The following is a 15,752-nucleotide window of genomic DNA, read 5'->3' as shown; positions in this document are numbered from 1 at the left end:
ACCTACTCTTCAGGTACATGACTTATATGAACTGTCATTAGTATATTAACAGTAATTATTTACAATAATAAAACATTTTGTATATTTTTAAACATATTATCTGAATATAAAAACAATGTTGATACAAATTAAAGTATACATGATTGCTGTCATATACATATTCGGAGCGTTGTATATGATTTTATTTCCGCCCAGAAATTACGCGAAGTATGCTGTATTTTTTTGTAAATGAAAAACCTTGAAAATATACAAAAAACTGTAAATTATTACGCTTTCAACTTCCTTAGGTCTGGATCGATCATGAAGAGAGTAAAACGTATGGAAGGAAAGTTACAATATACGCAATATGTTGATCAAAAATTACTGACATCTGTAACTGAAAACATGAGTAAAGAGGACTCTGAAATAGTACGCGTCGTTCATCTGACACCACGGACGGCAGAAAACAATAGCATAGTCGCATTGGAACTACATAGCGACCCTAACAGCATGAAGCCTGGAATACTCGTCATTGGCGGCAAGTGTTAATTTTAAAATAAAAGAGCGTTTTTAATGCTCCATATCAAATCTGAAAAACGGGTTCTAGGGCTCTACATTTTTTGTCCTTTGTCTTTCAGCTTGTACCATATAAAAATACCATAAGATCATTATAATGCTTACTTATAGAATATGATACGATTTCAAATGCATAATTTACAGCTCTTAATGCGATGACATGGGGCGCACCTAACGCAATCCTCGATTTAGCAGAGAAGCTGCTGTATGACTCGAATTATCAAACCCCTTTCTTCAACGACTACGATTGGTTAGACAAACCCTTACATAATTGTATAAAACCAATATTATTGTATAATCTCACACTATCATATCATAAAGAAATAGACTTGATGTGAACTTTAAGTAATAAAGAGATATTAGGTAATATAAATGGCTTTGTTAATTACTGTACGTTAATCGTCAAACTGAAGGCGGAATAATTTGTTTAATATCAATAATATAGGTACTTATGAGTTGTCGTCAATTTTCTTTTATGTTTCTATATTTTTGTCGGTAAATTGTTTTACGTACCTACTTATATCATGGATATCCCAGATAATCCCATAATTAAACATTAATTAAATACGACTCTTCTTTGTATCGATAATCTCTAATGATATTATGTTATAATTATTATAGGTACTTAATACCACTGGCTAATCCCGATGGATTAAACTTCACTCAGATAATACGTTTGCGGCAACCATTAAGTACGTCGGAATGGTCACGTAATATGACGGCAAGAAGTCGCACACGACCGAAGGAGTGGTATAAAAACATAGACAGGGAGTCAGATCAGGATATTTGTTTTGGCACTAATATTAACCGTAACTTCGCCTATCACTGGCAGGGTGAGTGGAAATAAATTATGGTTAATAATATCTTATCAATAGATCCGCGAATAGCGAATAGATCCGCGGTTGGTGAACATCTCAACTCCCAAGTCTCAACCGATCTACAGAATTAGCTACTTCGGACACGGTCAGGAATTTAGTGCATAAGAGTCTTTGTCGCTAATTTATACCATATGAAATAACTAGCTAATTACGAAGTATACAATTATATAACAAAAGCATTTTATAATCTCAGAAAGCATATCTTTATAAAGATTACTCAATATTAAAATTACGTAGGTACTTTTTACTTGTAATAAAAGCTTATGAGGTACCATTTACTTATTATTATATTTATAATGCTTAGTTTGTATTTTTAATATTATCGTATCGTATCGTTTCGCAGTAGGTACGCTAAATAGTACCTAATTCTCAAATTTCTTTAATTCAAGACTTTGTAGATTATATAGTAAGTAATAATATAATGATATATTGATAAGACCTAACATAAAATTAGATGATAAACATTATCATTAATATAAATTCTTTTCTCAGTAATAAAATATATCTATTTATTGCAGATGACGTATTCAAAACACCTGATCGCTGCTCGCAGTATTATCCCGGAACTAAACCTTTTTCTACGATGGAAGCGCAGGCCATACGCGCCTACATTCATAAACTCGGCGACAGTATACATTTAGCTATTTATTTACATGCCAGTTTCATCCCAAAAAAGGTAATGAGTACATATTGTAATACAAAACACAAATCTCAGAACCCTTTGTGGTTCGACTCCGGCGGCACCACCGCCACACCTATTTCTACCTAATAATAGCAGTGTGAGGCGCTGCTGTGCTCTGGTTTGAAGGGTGTGGTAAGGGAGACAGACTTTTCCGAGGCTTTCCAGCTTAGTCCTCAGGGGTAGCGGCGCATCTGTGGCCGACCTCAGGTAGGAATATCTAATCCTATCTGGGGTTGATTACATATGTCCATGGGCGGCAGTAGCCACTTACCATCAGGTGGACTGGATGCTCGTCTGTTATTCTTATATTATAAAAAAAGTCTCTCTATCCCTTTGTGCGCTTATTGCTTGAGAACCAATGGTCCAAAACACCTACTTCTTTTGTACAAAAGTACATGTACCGAATTCCTAGGCCATACGTTAGTTGTATTTGACAACGATATCCTTAGCTGAATTTTATCTACAATAATTTTCGTGGCGTGAAGTTGTCCAAATTACTCTAGTCTGTAGACTCTACTAAGCTTTAGTGAAAGTTCCAATATTATCTGTTAATGCATTAAAGAATTTAAGATTAAAATATGCAGGCTGAAAGACAGACAGATTATAGATAAACACATAGGTAGACGACAACGTCGAAAAAATATTTTTATGTTATTCAACAACAAGCATAATGACACATTTTATAACATGCAAAATGGCAATGTAACACTTTTAATAATTTTGCTCGTATCGCCATCTATTAGAGGTCGCCGTAATATCATACGACTTTATGATAAGGTGCGATACCTACAATCAAACTTTGTAACGGTTAATTACCAATTTCAGATTTTACATTGATACAGATTTTACAGATTGATACAATATGGGCAAGTTAGGAAAATTTTAATTTGTCTCCATAGTTTTGTGTTGGCTAAATGGAAGCTAAAACTTTGCGGAACGTAGAAGCAGAAGTTGTTACAATTCTTCATTCATTTTTAAATAAGTAATTTTTACAACAATGAAATTGAATGAAAAAATCAAGTAGGTTCGATCCATATTCTGTACTCGCGTATGCAATTATAAGTACTGCGTTGTATAAATTATTGTATTATTTACTGGCAGGAATGTATTTTGTACCCTTGGCGGTACAGCACTCGACAGCCGAGTAACTACCGCACTCTACAGGCCATAGGAGAGTACGCAGCTCGGCAAGCGCGGTTGCCTGATGGACGACTTTACGAGGTAAAGCTCTCTCTAACTCTATGTAGAGTCATGTCATAAAGCTTATCATGTAGATATGTGTACTTACATTTTTTATTTGATTAAAGTAGCAACGAAGAACGTGGTCCATCTGATGGAAATGCTGCTGTCCACATATGTAAGTAACCGAGTAACCGGCTCCATAAAGAACTGATGTACTACTTAAAGCCGATTAGATATGTCCTGTCCTGTTTGGAATTCTTACAGAAGTTAAGCAGCAATGGCTATTAATATATCAGTCATAAAAACAACGAAGAAATATACCTGCTTAGGTACCTACTTAAGTGCTGCCAAATATGTAAATTTAAAAAAGATTAAAACGTAAATATTGCTTCTTCGTATTTTACACAGGTACACCAAGCGAGTGCCGACGAGAAAGTAGCAGGGTCATTTATAGACTACATTTCTGGTGTAGTCGGCACAGAATTAGTCTTCCTGGTTAAACCATATCACCAGCTGTTTCCTAACTACACTGACACCGCTATCCTAGGTCAGTTAATTGTTGAAGTTTAATTTTACTAACCTCACCAAAATATTCCGCAAATTAAAATGTGACGTGTGTCCGCGCTGATATAGTCTGATTTTAACGTGGTTAACATCGAACTACTACTATATATGTTATTATTCCTTTTTATAGGGGATTGTGAAATTTTGGTTAAATTAATATATTAATTATTATCCTATTCAACTTGAAATAAGGTCTACTAAGACAAACCAAATGTCTTTAAGTCATTTTCCCATAAATCCATTTTGGGTGATAGAAGAAGTATATGATGTCTACATTCAGACTAAAATTATATATGACTTAAATAAATATTTTTTTTTACAGAAACATATGTTAATAAAGGAATCTCAACTATTCTCAGCATAGTTCGTGGGTGGCGTAGCAGTACCAAGCAGAATACACTGTCTTTCTTCGGAAAAGACATAGAATTTTAATTCATATTTTAAACACAGCAATATTACAATGATGTAATAAAATAGGTACAAATTGTTTTATTTTTTTATTTTAATAAAATGAAAATTATCGGGGATTTGATAAGTATGCACTTGAATGACTAATTAAGATCGCGATCTCTTACTTTATAAGATTTTGTGACCAATCTTTCAATCCAATCCGTACACGAATAATCCGAATAATGATCCATCATTGCGATCATATCTAAATTGACTGCGGAGAATAATGTAGCGGTATCACACTGATAAATTTAATGACACCATGACTTTTTTTAGTAAAGTCATTTGGTTTATTTACACTTTGTTTTTTGTTTCAATGCGGTATTATTTTCTACACCAGTTGATTATATAAGGAACGCGATTTGATCTTTCACTCAAATCTTCCAGATAAGACTAATTAACTTAGCTTGCGATCTAGCAACCACAGGACACAGTTTTTTTATAATATAGGAGTAGCAGACGAGTATGCAGTCCACCTGATGGTGAGTGGCTGCCCATGGACATCTGTAATCAACCCCAGATAGGATTAGGTATTCCTACCTGAGGTCGGTCACAGTGCGCCGCTACCCCTGAGGAGGAGTTGGAACCTCGGAACCTCGGAAAAGTACAGTAAAACCCGTTTAAGACGATTTCATAGGGACCCAACCAAAAATGCGTCTTAAGCGAGAAAGCGTATTAACCGGGATAAGGAAAATAAAACTTACTAGTAATAAATTATGCATTTATAAATTACCTTATGATTAATAATATTAATTAATTATGATTTCCTGATCCATCGGGTGTTATTTACTTGTGGCATTTGGAGGTAAGTAAACAAGCTTGATATTTTTTAGTTCAACAGTTTTCGGATGAGCGGGACAATTCAATCAATCAATGAATAGAATTATGCGTCTACTTCTAATCTAGAAGTGTTCATCTAAAGATTTTAACAAGTCGATGAAACGGATGCCGGTCATCCAAGCTCGAGATTGTGCATCATATGTTACAAGGAGCGATCTTAGTAGTTATATCGTTCGACCAGTTACGAAATAGGCGTATTAAACGGGATGTCGAAGCGTATTAAGCGTTAAGAAATGTATGAAAACATGTCTCAAAATGCAGGGACTCGCGTAAAATGGCGTATTAAGCGGGTTCTACTGTATGTCTCCCTTACCACCCTCTTACCCTTAACAGCGCTTAACAATGGTGTTATGAGGCAGAAATACACAAGTAAAAGCCAAATACAAATTCAGGTTAAGTTCATCATAAATAAATAAAAACTTTATTTAACAATTTATTAACGCACTATTTTCTAAATATTAACAACACGTAAGACGTTAAACAAAATAATAATACGCAATGTACACTATATACAAAATACATTAGCTAATATCATCTCGGCTCTATTGCAAATGTATCATTTCTCGTCAACGCCGTCATATCAATGTCCCAATGCTTGGATAACTGATCTAAACACTGTAATAGTAACTTTTCCCTTTCGCTATTTTCTTTTAAATCGGTCACGTTAAGAAGACTTAAATGTAATGAAGCTTGATGTAAATACTGCAGCCTTATTAATAGGAAGTTCCTTAGTTCTTCATTGTCTGTCTGTCGCCAATATTTCAAATTTCTCCCGATGAGAGTTGTGATGTGTTCTCGTATATCTTTAAGGCAGGCTCTCTTCTCGATGAAGGCCTAGAAAAAATAATTTTATTAAAGCAATGTTACAACCCATAATTAACAATGTCAAATACGATATTTTGTAGCTTATTTTTATAGGTGTTTCATAGATGTTATTTTAATAAATATTTATATATATATAATTTTCAATCTTGATAAAATCTGCATTGTATCTATTTAGATACAATGCAGAACCAATTTTGGTTGCACTAATCCCTATCGTATCGAAATGATGTATCTATCATGAAAGTATAAAAAATAACACAGTTTATATTGATTTTAATCAGAATATTATTATCTCGTTATGTAACAATTTATTTTCAGATTTAAAATAGATCAAACAAGGCAAAATAAACGTTAATTTTCTCAAGAAAGTATTTGTAAATTTACTAAGTCGAATAAATTTAGAAGTCCCGACGAGAGAGATACGGGGAAAGCTAAAGTATTATTAACATGAGATCTATCGCCGAGTAATCTTTATCTTTATAAACTATAAAATCATTAAAATATTATAATCTAGTCACATGTTTCACAATTTGGGTACTATAATACTTATAAGATATGCTAATCTGAAGTTTTATACACCTGTAGTATGACCCTATAGCATTAAGCACAAGTAAAGATTAATTAGTACAAATATGCCCCAGATCTTCAATTTTTTTAGGTGGGGCAAAAACTGAAAAATGCCGCCCCTAACCGATATTTATTTTTACCGAACTATGCCTACGCGTCTCGCGAATAATAATGTTCGTGCGTAGTGTAGGTCAGAGTTAAGTAAACGATGAGTTGTCCATTCGTTTGTAAATTGTGAATTTGACCGCCCTCTGAATTTGCCGCCCGATGCATAGGCCTCGGCTTGCCCCCACTCCCCCTCTAGATCCGAGCTTGGTACAAATATAAATCACAACCACACTAATTATGTGCATTTTTGAAAACATGTATAGGTGTCGTATATTCTGATATGTTTGTGTGTAAAATGATAAGTAAAAATTTCGTTGCTCATCCTATGACGTAAAATGGTTGCTTCATATATAAGTTACTTGGCATGACAAAAACACAAGAAGTATTTAACGCTAGAAATATGTGTAGTGATGGTCTCTCGTCGGTCGAATTATACTGGTTATACCACAAGAGCGTGGCCAGTATGTGATAAGGGGGGTGGGGGGGGGGGGGGCAGATGACATATGGAGCAGTGGTATTTTTGGTGGTGGGACATACTTGGCGCCGCTAAAGTTATTAAAGACATGATCTTAATCTTTGCCCTTGTTGTTCTACCCTTGGAGACGCCCTTGGTCGAGTTTCAGTTGTCGACACCATTTAACGAGTATGGGTAGTAAACACTGTTACAGGCACATCACATTGATCCATTTATAATGCTGCTTTATCCATCTTATAAAATACTGTTCTATTTTATATTGTTAGAATATTCAGTCTTGTTTTGAGTTATGAATTGTGAACTGATTTTTGCAATGTCTTTTATAATGATAAATTAATGGATTAAGATTTATTATTGTACATATTGATGATTATGGAAGTGTATATCATATTTCTGGGATCCCTGATTTTTGCAACGTCTCTTATAATGGGGTTTTGATAAATTAATGGATTAAGATTTATTATTGTACATATTCATGATTATGGAAGTGTATATCATATTTCTGGGATCCCTGATTTTTGCAACGTCTCTTATAATGGGGTTATGATAAATTAATGGATTAAGATTTATTATTGTACATATTGACGATTATGGAAGGGTATATTGTATTTCTGGGATCCGTTCTGAGTCTTTCATAGTAGTATCGTGTGTGTAGTGTTGGTGTCGTACCCGCTGTCGTGCGCAGAGCGCGAGGCGCACGCGGAAGCGCAGCGGCGCGCGCAGCGAGCGCAGCGCCAGCGCGGCCAGCGCGCCCGCCGACACGCGCACGTGCGCCGGCAGCGCGCGGCTGTCCGCCTCGCCGCTCCTGACACACACACACACACACTTGTTATGCCATGTTGCTATACGTACTCGCCGAATACAGACAACTAGATACGAGTATGAGTGTGTAAATAATAGGTAAAATGTCTCTTCGTTCTCTGCGACGTGAAGATTTTTCTAAGCAAATGAAAGGATTCAGGATACTTATACTCGATGTTAGACGGATCACACGGTGGATTGTTCGACATCATTACTCTTCATTAATATTAATTACAATCTATCCACTCTTGGCCTACCAGAGATCGGAATCTTTAACTTTAGCAATTCAATAACGTAAAGATAACAGTTTCGATTTACAACAAATAGGTAATAAGTGCGATTTTTTAAAAAGTACAGGAGTAGTAGACCCCAAATAGGATTAGATATTCCTACCTGAGGACCCTGAGGTCGGCCACAGGTGCGCCGCTACCCCTAAGGATTAAGCTGGAATGCCTCGGAAAAGTATGTATGTACGCTGTTCAATTGCAGGTGTGTATGTCCGAATGCACGACTGCGTGTCCCACCCACACGCATGCGATTTGAATTATAATCGTTTTATAGGCACATCTGTGAGGCACACGCTCACATATCAAAAAAAACATTGCAGCAAGTTAAATCATATATAAACACGCGACACAAAAATAAAGCAAAGTGGTTCTTTATTATAAATATGTAGTTTTTAACTTTTTACAAGAGAATAAAATTGTAAATTGCCTGGTTTTATAGAACTACTGCGCCACTTAGTAATCTCTATTATCTATTAATGAAATTAATAGTTGATAAAAATGTAGACCTTTATTTTTTCCCTTTTTGTATAAGGTCATTAACACGTAAAACAACTATTGATAAAACATTATAACTGGATTAAGATTAATACGGATAAGCAAGTGGATTGGTTGGATTGGTTCCAGTAAGTAGATAACGTTACGATAGCCATCTGTATTTCCGTAAAATAACAAAGAAGGAATAAATAATATGGTTCAATAATTTATGTACAATAACACTAAATAATTATGATAAAAATAATTATTAATAAAATATTTTTTTATGATCCTCGAAGCAAACGTTTAAAGAGGATAAACGATAATTAAACGCATAATTATAGTTTTATATAGTAGCGAAAGTTTCGCACATGCCACTGGACATGGACTTCCTCTCCGTTACGCGGATCCCACTCACATACATCACACATTAGCATTTACACGCGTGACGAGAAAAAGCCTTATGTCCAGTTGAAAAATACATCCTTTTTACGTATTTCTATTAACAGTAGTGTTAAGCGCTGCTGTGTTCTGGTTTGAAGAGTGTGGTAAGGGAGACATACTTTTCAGAGGCGTTCCAAATTAGTCGTCAGGGGTAGCGGCGCATCTCATAGACGACAATTGTCACTTAGATTGTTAGATTATTAATTAATCGTACTTAATTATAAATTATTGTTCTCAAAAAAGTTATAAAATAATAAAGTGTATTATACCCGTCAGCGGTGAAGACGAGCATCGCGGGGTAGTGGTGCGCGGCGTACCGCCAGGGCAGGTCGTGTCGCAGCGCGTCGAGCCGCGCGGCGCGGGCCGGCGCGCCGCACGCGCGCAGCAGCCGCGCCGCGTGCAGCTGCGCGCGCACCGCCGCCGCACCGCACGCGCCGCGGCACAGCGCCACCAGCGTCACCTGCGCACACGTCACATCACTGGTTACGTCACAGCAACCTGCACACACGTTATGTTACATTGTTACGTATTGTTACAGCGCCACCAGCGTCACCTGCGCACATAAACACATTTTTTTAATAAATCTCTGAGGAATGCAGGTTTCCTCACGATGATTTCCTTCACCGTTTTAGCAACTGATGATGATTTCCAGTACCCACATAATTTCGAAAAATCAGAGGTGCCTTAAATTTTAACCTCGGACTCCTCGATCGAGAGGCGAGTTTCTTAACCCTAGTGGTGCTAACACTGCTTCTTCTATAAAACGTGTTTAGCGGTGTATAACGGGCAATTCCCATACAATGATGCAATTACCTAATTTATACAATACCATTATTTTCATAAAACATGCTATAGAAGAGCGAAATATACCTAACACAAACAACAAAACTCCCAAATAATTGTCTGTTATAGAACACCAAAATAAATAATAACAAATATATACCATACCATAATAAATATATACTTTTTACTTTTAATAATGATTTTTTGGTTCGAAACTTATAGCAGCGTCACACTTATTTCTAAGAACAGCAGTGTTCAGCGTTGTTTTATTCGGATAGCAAAGTAACAGTGTCTAGCCTCAGGTAAAACTCTGATCTTATCTGTAGTTAATTACATCTGTAATTAACTTCCATGAGCCGGAGTGGCTAATTATAATCAGGTGGACTGCTTAATTTTATTACACCTTGTATATTATAAAACCATCGTCTTTAAAAAATCTGTCTTATTAAGTATAATAAATATTTTAAATTGTTTTTTAAGTATTTTTGTATTTTTTCATAAATAACCCTTTCAATCGTTAGTATCACTTACCATTCCAGGAGTCCTAACAACCTTTCTAAAAGTGCGCGTAGTTAAGTCTATAATTTGCACTTCATTTTCGTCCGGCTCTCCTTTATTAGTTGTATTATCGGACTCATAATAATGTGTGTATGAAGTATTTTCCACGTGTGTACGCAATGACCGCCTCAATGTACCCATAGTGTAATTGTATATGAAATCTCTCACTGATTTCGCATTGTAATCCTCTGCGAGTATGTACTGAGTTTCTTGCTGAAAAACAAAATGTATTCTTTACCTTACAGAATAAAGTTATCTTAAAAATAAACTCATTTCTCAATTTATTACTGTTTTCATAAAAGCAATACAGATAATTGCAATACAGAAACTATTATTGTGATATCTTTGTTTAAGCAAATGATCCCTGCCACCCTAAATTAGCACTGAAGGTATAAATAAATTTAATGCTCTTTAAACTTGGCCAGTGCGGTAGACTATAGCCTAATTCTTCTCATTCTAAGATGAGACCCGTGCCCGGCTGTGGGACAGTAATGGGTTGATGATGATGCTTCTTAAAGAGCAAACATACATTAAAATTAAGAAATTTTGCACAAATTTATTTTAAATTCAAGTATTCAATTCATTTTACACATTATAATACTACGTAACTAACATTTATTTGCTATTTCAAAAATAATATGACTACAACAGACCTAGTAAAACTTTCAACTACTCTTACCTTACTGTCCAAAATAACGACAGCAGTGCGGTCCTTCTTTTTAGTGATATCAATGCCGAGAGATTCCGCGAAGTGATAGTTCCTCGTGCTATCCACCGCTAGCATGTAGAGAGTGGCGTTAGTGTCGCACGCCAGCCCGAACACATGCGCGACGTGGCCGCTCACCGGCGGGGGCGCCACTGGTAGCTCCAACTCGCTAGCGAATTGCAATAGCTTGCAAGAGTGCTTCACGCTGTCTTGTAGCAAATTTTCGGGTGATAACGGATCGTCTTCCAGTGGCAGCATAGTTGTCTCAACACTATAAAATTGTTTTTTACTATGCATGAGAATAAAAAATATGAGTGTCTTCACAAACTCTAAATACATTTAAAAACCTTTATGTGCTTTGTTTTAATGAGTCCATCAATATGTTGATTACATAATCATACATAAGCCTTAATCACTTTAAATTACTATTTTTGTTAGCACTTATAACCAGTACCATTAAATCGAATTAGCAACAAAAATGCAATTAAGTAACTCATACCTTTCCAGTTCATATTCTACTTCATTATTTACTTTATGTTCGAATGATTGGCATTGCTCATAGTTTGTGTAAAAACTTTTCTCTGCCGGCAAACTTTGTGATTTACATTCCTGCAGCAATGACAAAGATGACCATAGTACAGAGTCATCACTACTTTCCATTGCTTTTGAAAATAGACCTTGTTTCAACAACATATCAAACAAGCCACTCTTTTGACTTTTCTGAGTAGAATTGATCCATGGATATTTATTGTTGTGAGAAATAACTGACTTAGTATAGTGTGGAATTACCCTTTTCACTGGGTTTTTAAATTTGAACTCTTTACAAAACTTAAAATGGTCTTTTTGCTGATAAATTAGTCTTTGTACACGCTGAAGCTTTATCAATTCAAGTACCCAGGGATCAGTTTTATTTTTGCAACTGTAATACTCCATTGCTATTTCTCTCATCTGAAAACATACAAGTAAAGCTAATGTTATTACAGTAACACATTTTTAATGACAATTTGTTGAAACATTTACGTTCGGAACATAATGAAAGTTTGTTATATAACAAATATACAAATATTAATAAGTTACAAACTAAACTTTCAATCAACAAATTATCAAAAAATATTTCTTACCAATGCATAAGAGGGTAGTTGTTCATACAATGGATTTAAAGGAGTAAATAGTATCAGCATAGGATTGCCGTCAGCAAACTTATCGAAATTGTAGGACTTTCTCCAGAGCGGAATGATCCTTGCTACTGGCTGGGTGAAGTTGTCCAAAACCCAGTGCATTAGGGACGATACATTCCATGGTTGTGTTTCACCATTCACTTTGTATTCCTGAAAATATATAAATAATGTTTAAAGCAGTTACTATAGTAGTATAAAGTAGTATACTTTATAATTATAGTAACTGCAAACAACAGCAATTGTTTTAATAAGAATACTTATACTACTTTGGCGAAGAAATATCGGGATATCCCGGGGAGTGGCTTTTTAAGTATGAATATAAAACTTCATGATTATAAATTATTTGTCATTATTTTGTCATATCTGTCATGTATTTCAATGTTGTGTAGATATTCTACTAGCAAGGCCATCTGCAAATGAGCTATCATTGAGCTCACCACATCTGTGTAATCAATTCAATAATTTAAGCATACTTTATTTATGTATAACAACACAATTGTCTGGTTCCATTTAATAACAGTATTGTTATGATAATAAACTGGGCCAAGTATATTTGACCCACACTTTCTGATTTAAATTTGACATTTTCACTGAAGTAAAGTTGTAAACCGAGCTCACAATATTTACCTTTGTCTCATTCCACATCATGAGTCTGGCACTCGGCAGAGTATTGACGCCAAGATCTACTGCCAGGTGTGGAGAGGTGACCACAGCGAAACATATCTCGCCAATTGTATCAAATTCTAGTGATTCTAAAGCCACTTTGTACCATACATTGTAGTATTTTGATGTCTCAGTAAGCGGAGTGTATCCTACTGCAACAGCCTGCGAAAACCATAGTTTTATATTATTTATAACATACATAACAATATGATATCCACAAAAAATGTCTACAGCTACAATGCTATGTATATTACAGTTAACATAAATATCATAGTATACATGTTTTACAGTAACTTAAGTATCATATAAATATCATATCATATCATCTAAAATATTAATATTCAAAAGTCACTAACATCATATATTGACAACAAGCTGACAAGGTCCTCAGTAGATGATATCCTCTTTAATGGTCTCATTATTAATTCTAAGAAATTAATTATACTTTCAGCATTTCTAGGGCCTGAAATATTTAAATTAATTATATTTTTTATTATAATATATTCTAACTTATTAAATAAAATTTTAATATGTGTATATAACTTTGTTTCAAGTTATTCATTTAGGTAACAAAATAACTAAAATGTTGTTTTTATGAGGTAAACACCACTAGCTATTATACCCCCAAGACGTTCAAGTGGTAGAACCCTTTGGGCTCGTCTACAGAGGCACCTCCACCACACCTATTTTTGCGTAATATCTACAGTAGTAGTCAGCACTGCTGCATTCCGATTTAAAGGTTGTGGGGAGTATGTATAAGGGAGACACTTATCTGAGGTATTGCACATTAGATCTTAGGAGTAGCAACACATCTGTGGCAACTTCAGGCCATACAATCCAACTATTATAAGAAGTTGATTGCAAATCTTCATGAGCAGCAATAGCCACATACCATCAGGTGGATTGCATGCTCCTTTGCTACTACTATATTATGAAATAAATTTAATAAAAGGTTTAGCTGTGGCCATGTCTCATTGTCATTGTAAAGTACTTCTATGTCTATAAATAAACAACTTTTATTATCATCTCATTACCTTTATATAGCACACCATTAAAACCAACTGAGTAGGAAATAAGTACTGGCCATGAATATATATTGGTATGGTGATTCCTACATTCACTGCCTGGGCTCCAACAGTTAATGGCAAAAAAATTAACCTGAAATTCACATATTGGAAATATAACTTTCAAAGCATGCTTCTTATCAAAGCTAGTTACAAAATTCTGTGAGTTATCAACAGGAAAATACTGGTATAATTATAACACAAATGAATAAGGTCATTTGAACTATTATCCTTAATAAACAAACTGAGTATATTTATGCACAGAATAGAGATAAGCTTACCCGGCCTTTTAATATATTTGCAGCCTTTTCAAACTCTCCCCTTACATATTGGGACTCTGCATCCCATGGTGCGTAAAACATTACAAATGACACTTCTTTAAGGTATATTGCAGCAAGGGCGTTGCCAAGTTCTCCCCTGTACCAGTCTGTTACCACTGAATCGGGACTGAAGAATCTTACTGCTTGTGAAACTCTAGATGTCTTTGGAGGGCTGTAAAGTTTTCAAAAATATTAAGTTGACTCAAGAATGTAATTAAATGTACTTTTTTAAGATAATTTAAACAAACCTAGTTTGAAATAAAATTTTATTATTATTAAAAACATATAATTGGCATAAACCAGTTACACAAGAGTGAAACCGTAAAGTTATATACTACACATTTTTTTGTTTAATATGAATAAAAAAATACAACTGAACAAAGTACCACCTTTTACGAAGTCGGTATAAAAGGCCGGCTGTATAAGACAAACAAGTAGTAGAAACGTAAATACAAACACACTTACAAGTTATGAATGGCTCCGTACACTGACAGTGCTAAGGCGAAGCAGACGACAGTTAACGAGTTGAACAACATATTGAGTGTTAAATCCATGGTACTGCTAGATTCAGACACTTGTGTATTCTCTGACGAGTCTCGCTCATCGCTACATGCACCCGGTTTACCTTTTAATGACGTGACCTGTGAAATTTCTTCAGTGTCCACCGTTGGAAACATTACACGTCATTCGTAAACAATAGCGCTAAATAAAAACGTGTTATCTCTTGTGTTGCATGTTATAATCAAAACATTGAATGCTCAATGACGTGTTATGGGTAACATTATGCGACGAAAGGTTACCATAATATTATTCCTAAAGGTCGATTAATTCCTAAATTTATTACATTTTTTAATACTTCGTACTATTGTTTTGTCAATGTTATGTCAAATCAGTGACTGATAATAATGTCAAATTTATTGCATCTTGTCAGATTGTCAGAGGTCATTGCCAAACGTCAAGTTACTAATTCATATTAGTGGGTCCAGACATAGCCTATGTTCGCCAATACAGACCAAATGGCTATCTACACATAGGTTACTATCAAAGAGTATGTACGTACTCTTTGCTCTTTAGTCTTTACTACTACATTTCAAGTCCTGTGGGTATATTAATATTTATCCACACATAATAATACTGTCACACTAATACGGAACAACTACTTGTCTGGTTCTACTGTAAAGAAATATATTTATGCATGAGATTCTATTTATGATATTTATAATAATCGGTGTATTTACAGAATCATAAGAAAAGTTTTTGAGGATATCCTTCAAATTCTTGTTACATAAAAAGTACAAAAAGAGATATGGTACAATATTTATAATTTTCGATAATCTGTACATTGAAA

General features: G+C 34.9%; 2 protein-coding genes across 2 annotated transcripts; one reads left to right on the top strand and one right to left on the bottom strand.

The window, feature by feature from the left end:
- The first annotated feature begins 31 nt into the window (after positions 1 to 31).
- On the top strand, positions 32 to 4,364 carry LOC140744323 (carboxypeptidase B). Its single transcript, XM_073075883.1, has 8 exons — positions 32 to 207; positions 288 to 517; positions 700 to 805; positions 1,177 to 1,388; positions 1,952 to 2,109; positions 3,217 to 3,336; positions 3,706 to 3,844; positions 4,184 to 4,364. Exons 1-8 carry the CDS (start codon positions 116 to 118, stop codon positions 4,291 to 4,293), a joined length of 1,167 nt encoding a protein of 388 aa, XP_072931984.1. The 5' UTR covers positions 32 to 115; the 3' UTR covers positions 4,294 to 4,364.
- Positions 4,365 to 5,571: 1,207 nt separating this feature from the next.
- Positions 5,572 to 15,313, bottom strand: LOC140744312 (thioredoxin domain-containing protein 11). Its single transcript, XM_073075871.1, has 12 exons — positions 14,870 to 15,313; positions 14,366 to 14,576; positions 14,055 to 14,178; positions 13,377 to 13,483; positions 12,985 to 13,182; positions 12,301 to 12,507; positions 11,679 to 12,127; positions 11,153 to 11,450; positions 10,447 to 10,686; positions 9,402 to 9,592; positions 7,796 to 7,931; positions 5,572 to 5,985 (listed from the first exon to the last, which is right to left on the bottom strand). The coding sequence occupies exons 1-12, from the start codon at positions 15,079 to 15,081 to the stop codon at positions 5,683 to 5,685; spliced, it is 2,676 nt and encodes an 891-aa protein (XP_072931972.1). The 5' UTR covers positions 15,082 to 15,313; the 3' UTR covers positions 5,572 to 5,682.
- Between the last annotated feature and the right edge of the window lie 439 nt (positions 15,314 to 15,752).

This window comes from Epargyreus clarus, unplaced genomic scaffold (assembly GCF_041222505.1).
Source record: "Epargyreus clarus isolate Ecla_fem2 unplaced genomic scaffold, WU_Ecla_fem_2.2 ptg000008l, whole genome shotgun sequence".
NCBI classification, from domain to species: Eukaryota; Metazoa; Arthropoda; class Insecta; order Lepidoptera; family Hesperiidae; genus Epargyreus; species Epargyreus clarus.
The sequence above is the reverse complement of the archived record's forward strand: the minus strand, read 5'-3'. Positions and strand labels throughout refer to the sequence as shown.

What these genes read in the sequence shown, in the direction of transcription:
- LOC140744323 (XM_073075883.1), top strand. Translation starts at nt 116, where the DNA reads ATGTTGATACAAATTAAAGTATACATGATTGCTGTCATATACATATTC. An exon ending in TTCTTCAACGACTACGATTG is followed by an intron (nt 806 to 1,176) that starts GTTAGACAAACC and finishes TAATTATTATAG; the next exon opens with GTACTTAATACCACTGGCTA. An exon ending in CCAGTTTCATCCCAAAAAAG is followed by an intron (nt 2,110 to 3,216) that starts GTAATGAGTACA and finishes ATTTACTGGCAG; the next exon opens with GAATGTATTTTGTACCCTTG.
- LOC140744312 (XM_073075871.1), bottom strand. Translation starts at nt 15,081, where the DNA reads ATGTTTCCAACGGTGGACACTGAAGAAATTTCACAGGTCACGTCATTA. An exon ending in TACGGAGCCATTCATAACTT is followed by an intron (nt 14,577 to 14,869) that starts GTAAGTGTGTTT and finishes AAAACTTTACAG; the next exon opens with CCCTCCAAAGACATCTAGAG. An exon ending in CGCTCTGCGCACGACAGCGG is followed by an intron (nt 5,986 to 7,795) that starts GTACGACACCAA and finishes TATTTTTTCTAG; the next exon opens with GCCTTCATCGAGAAGAGAGC.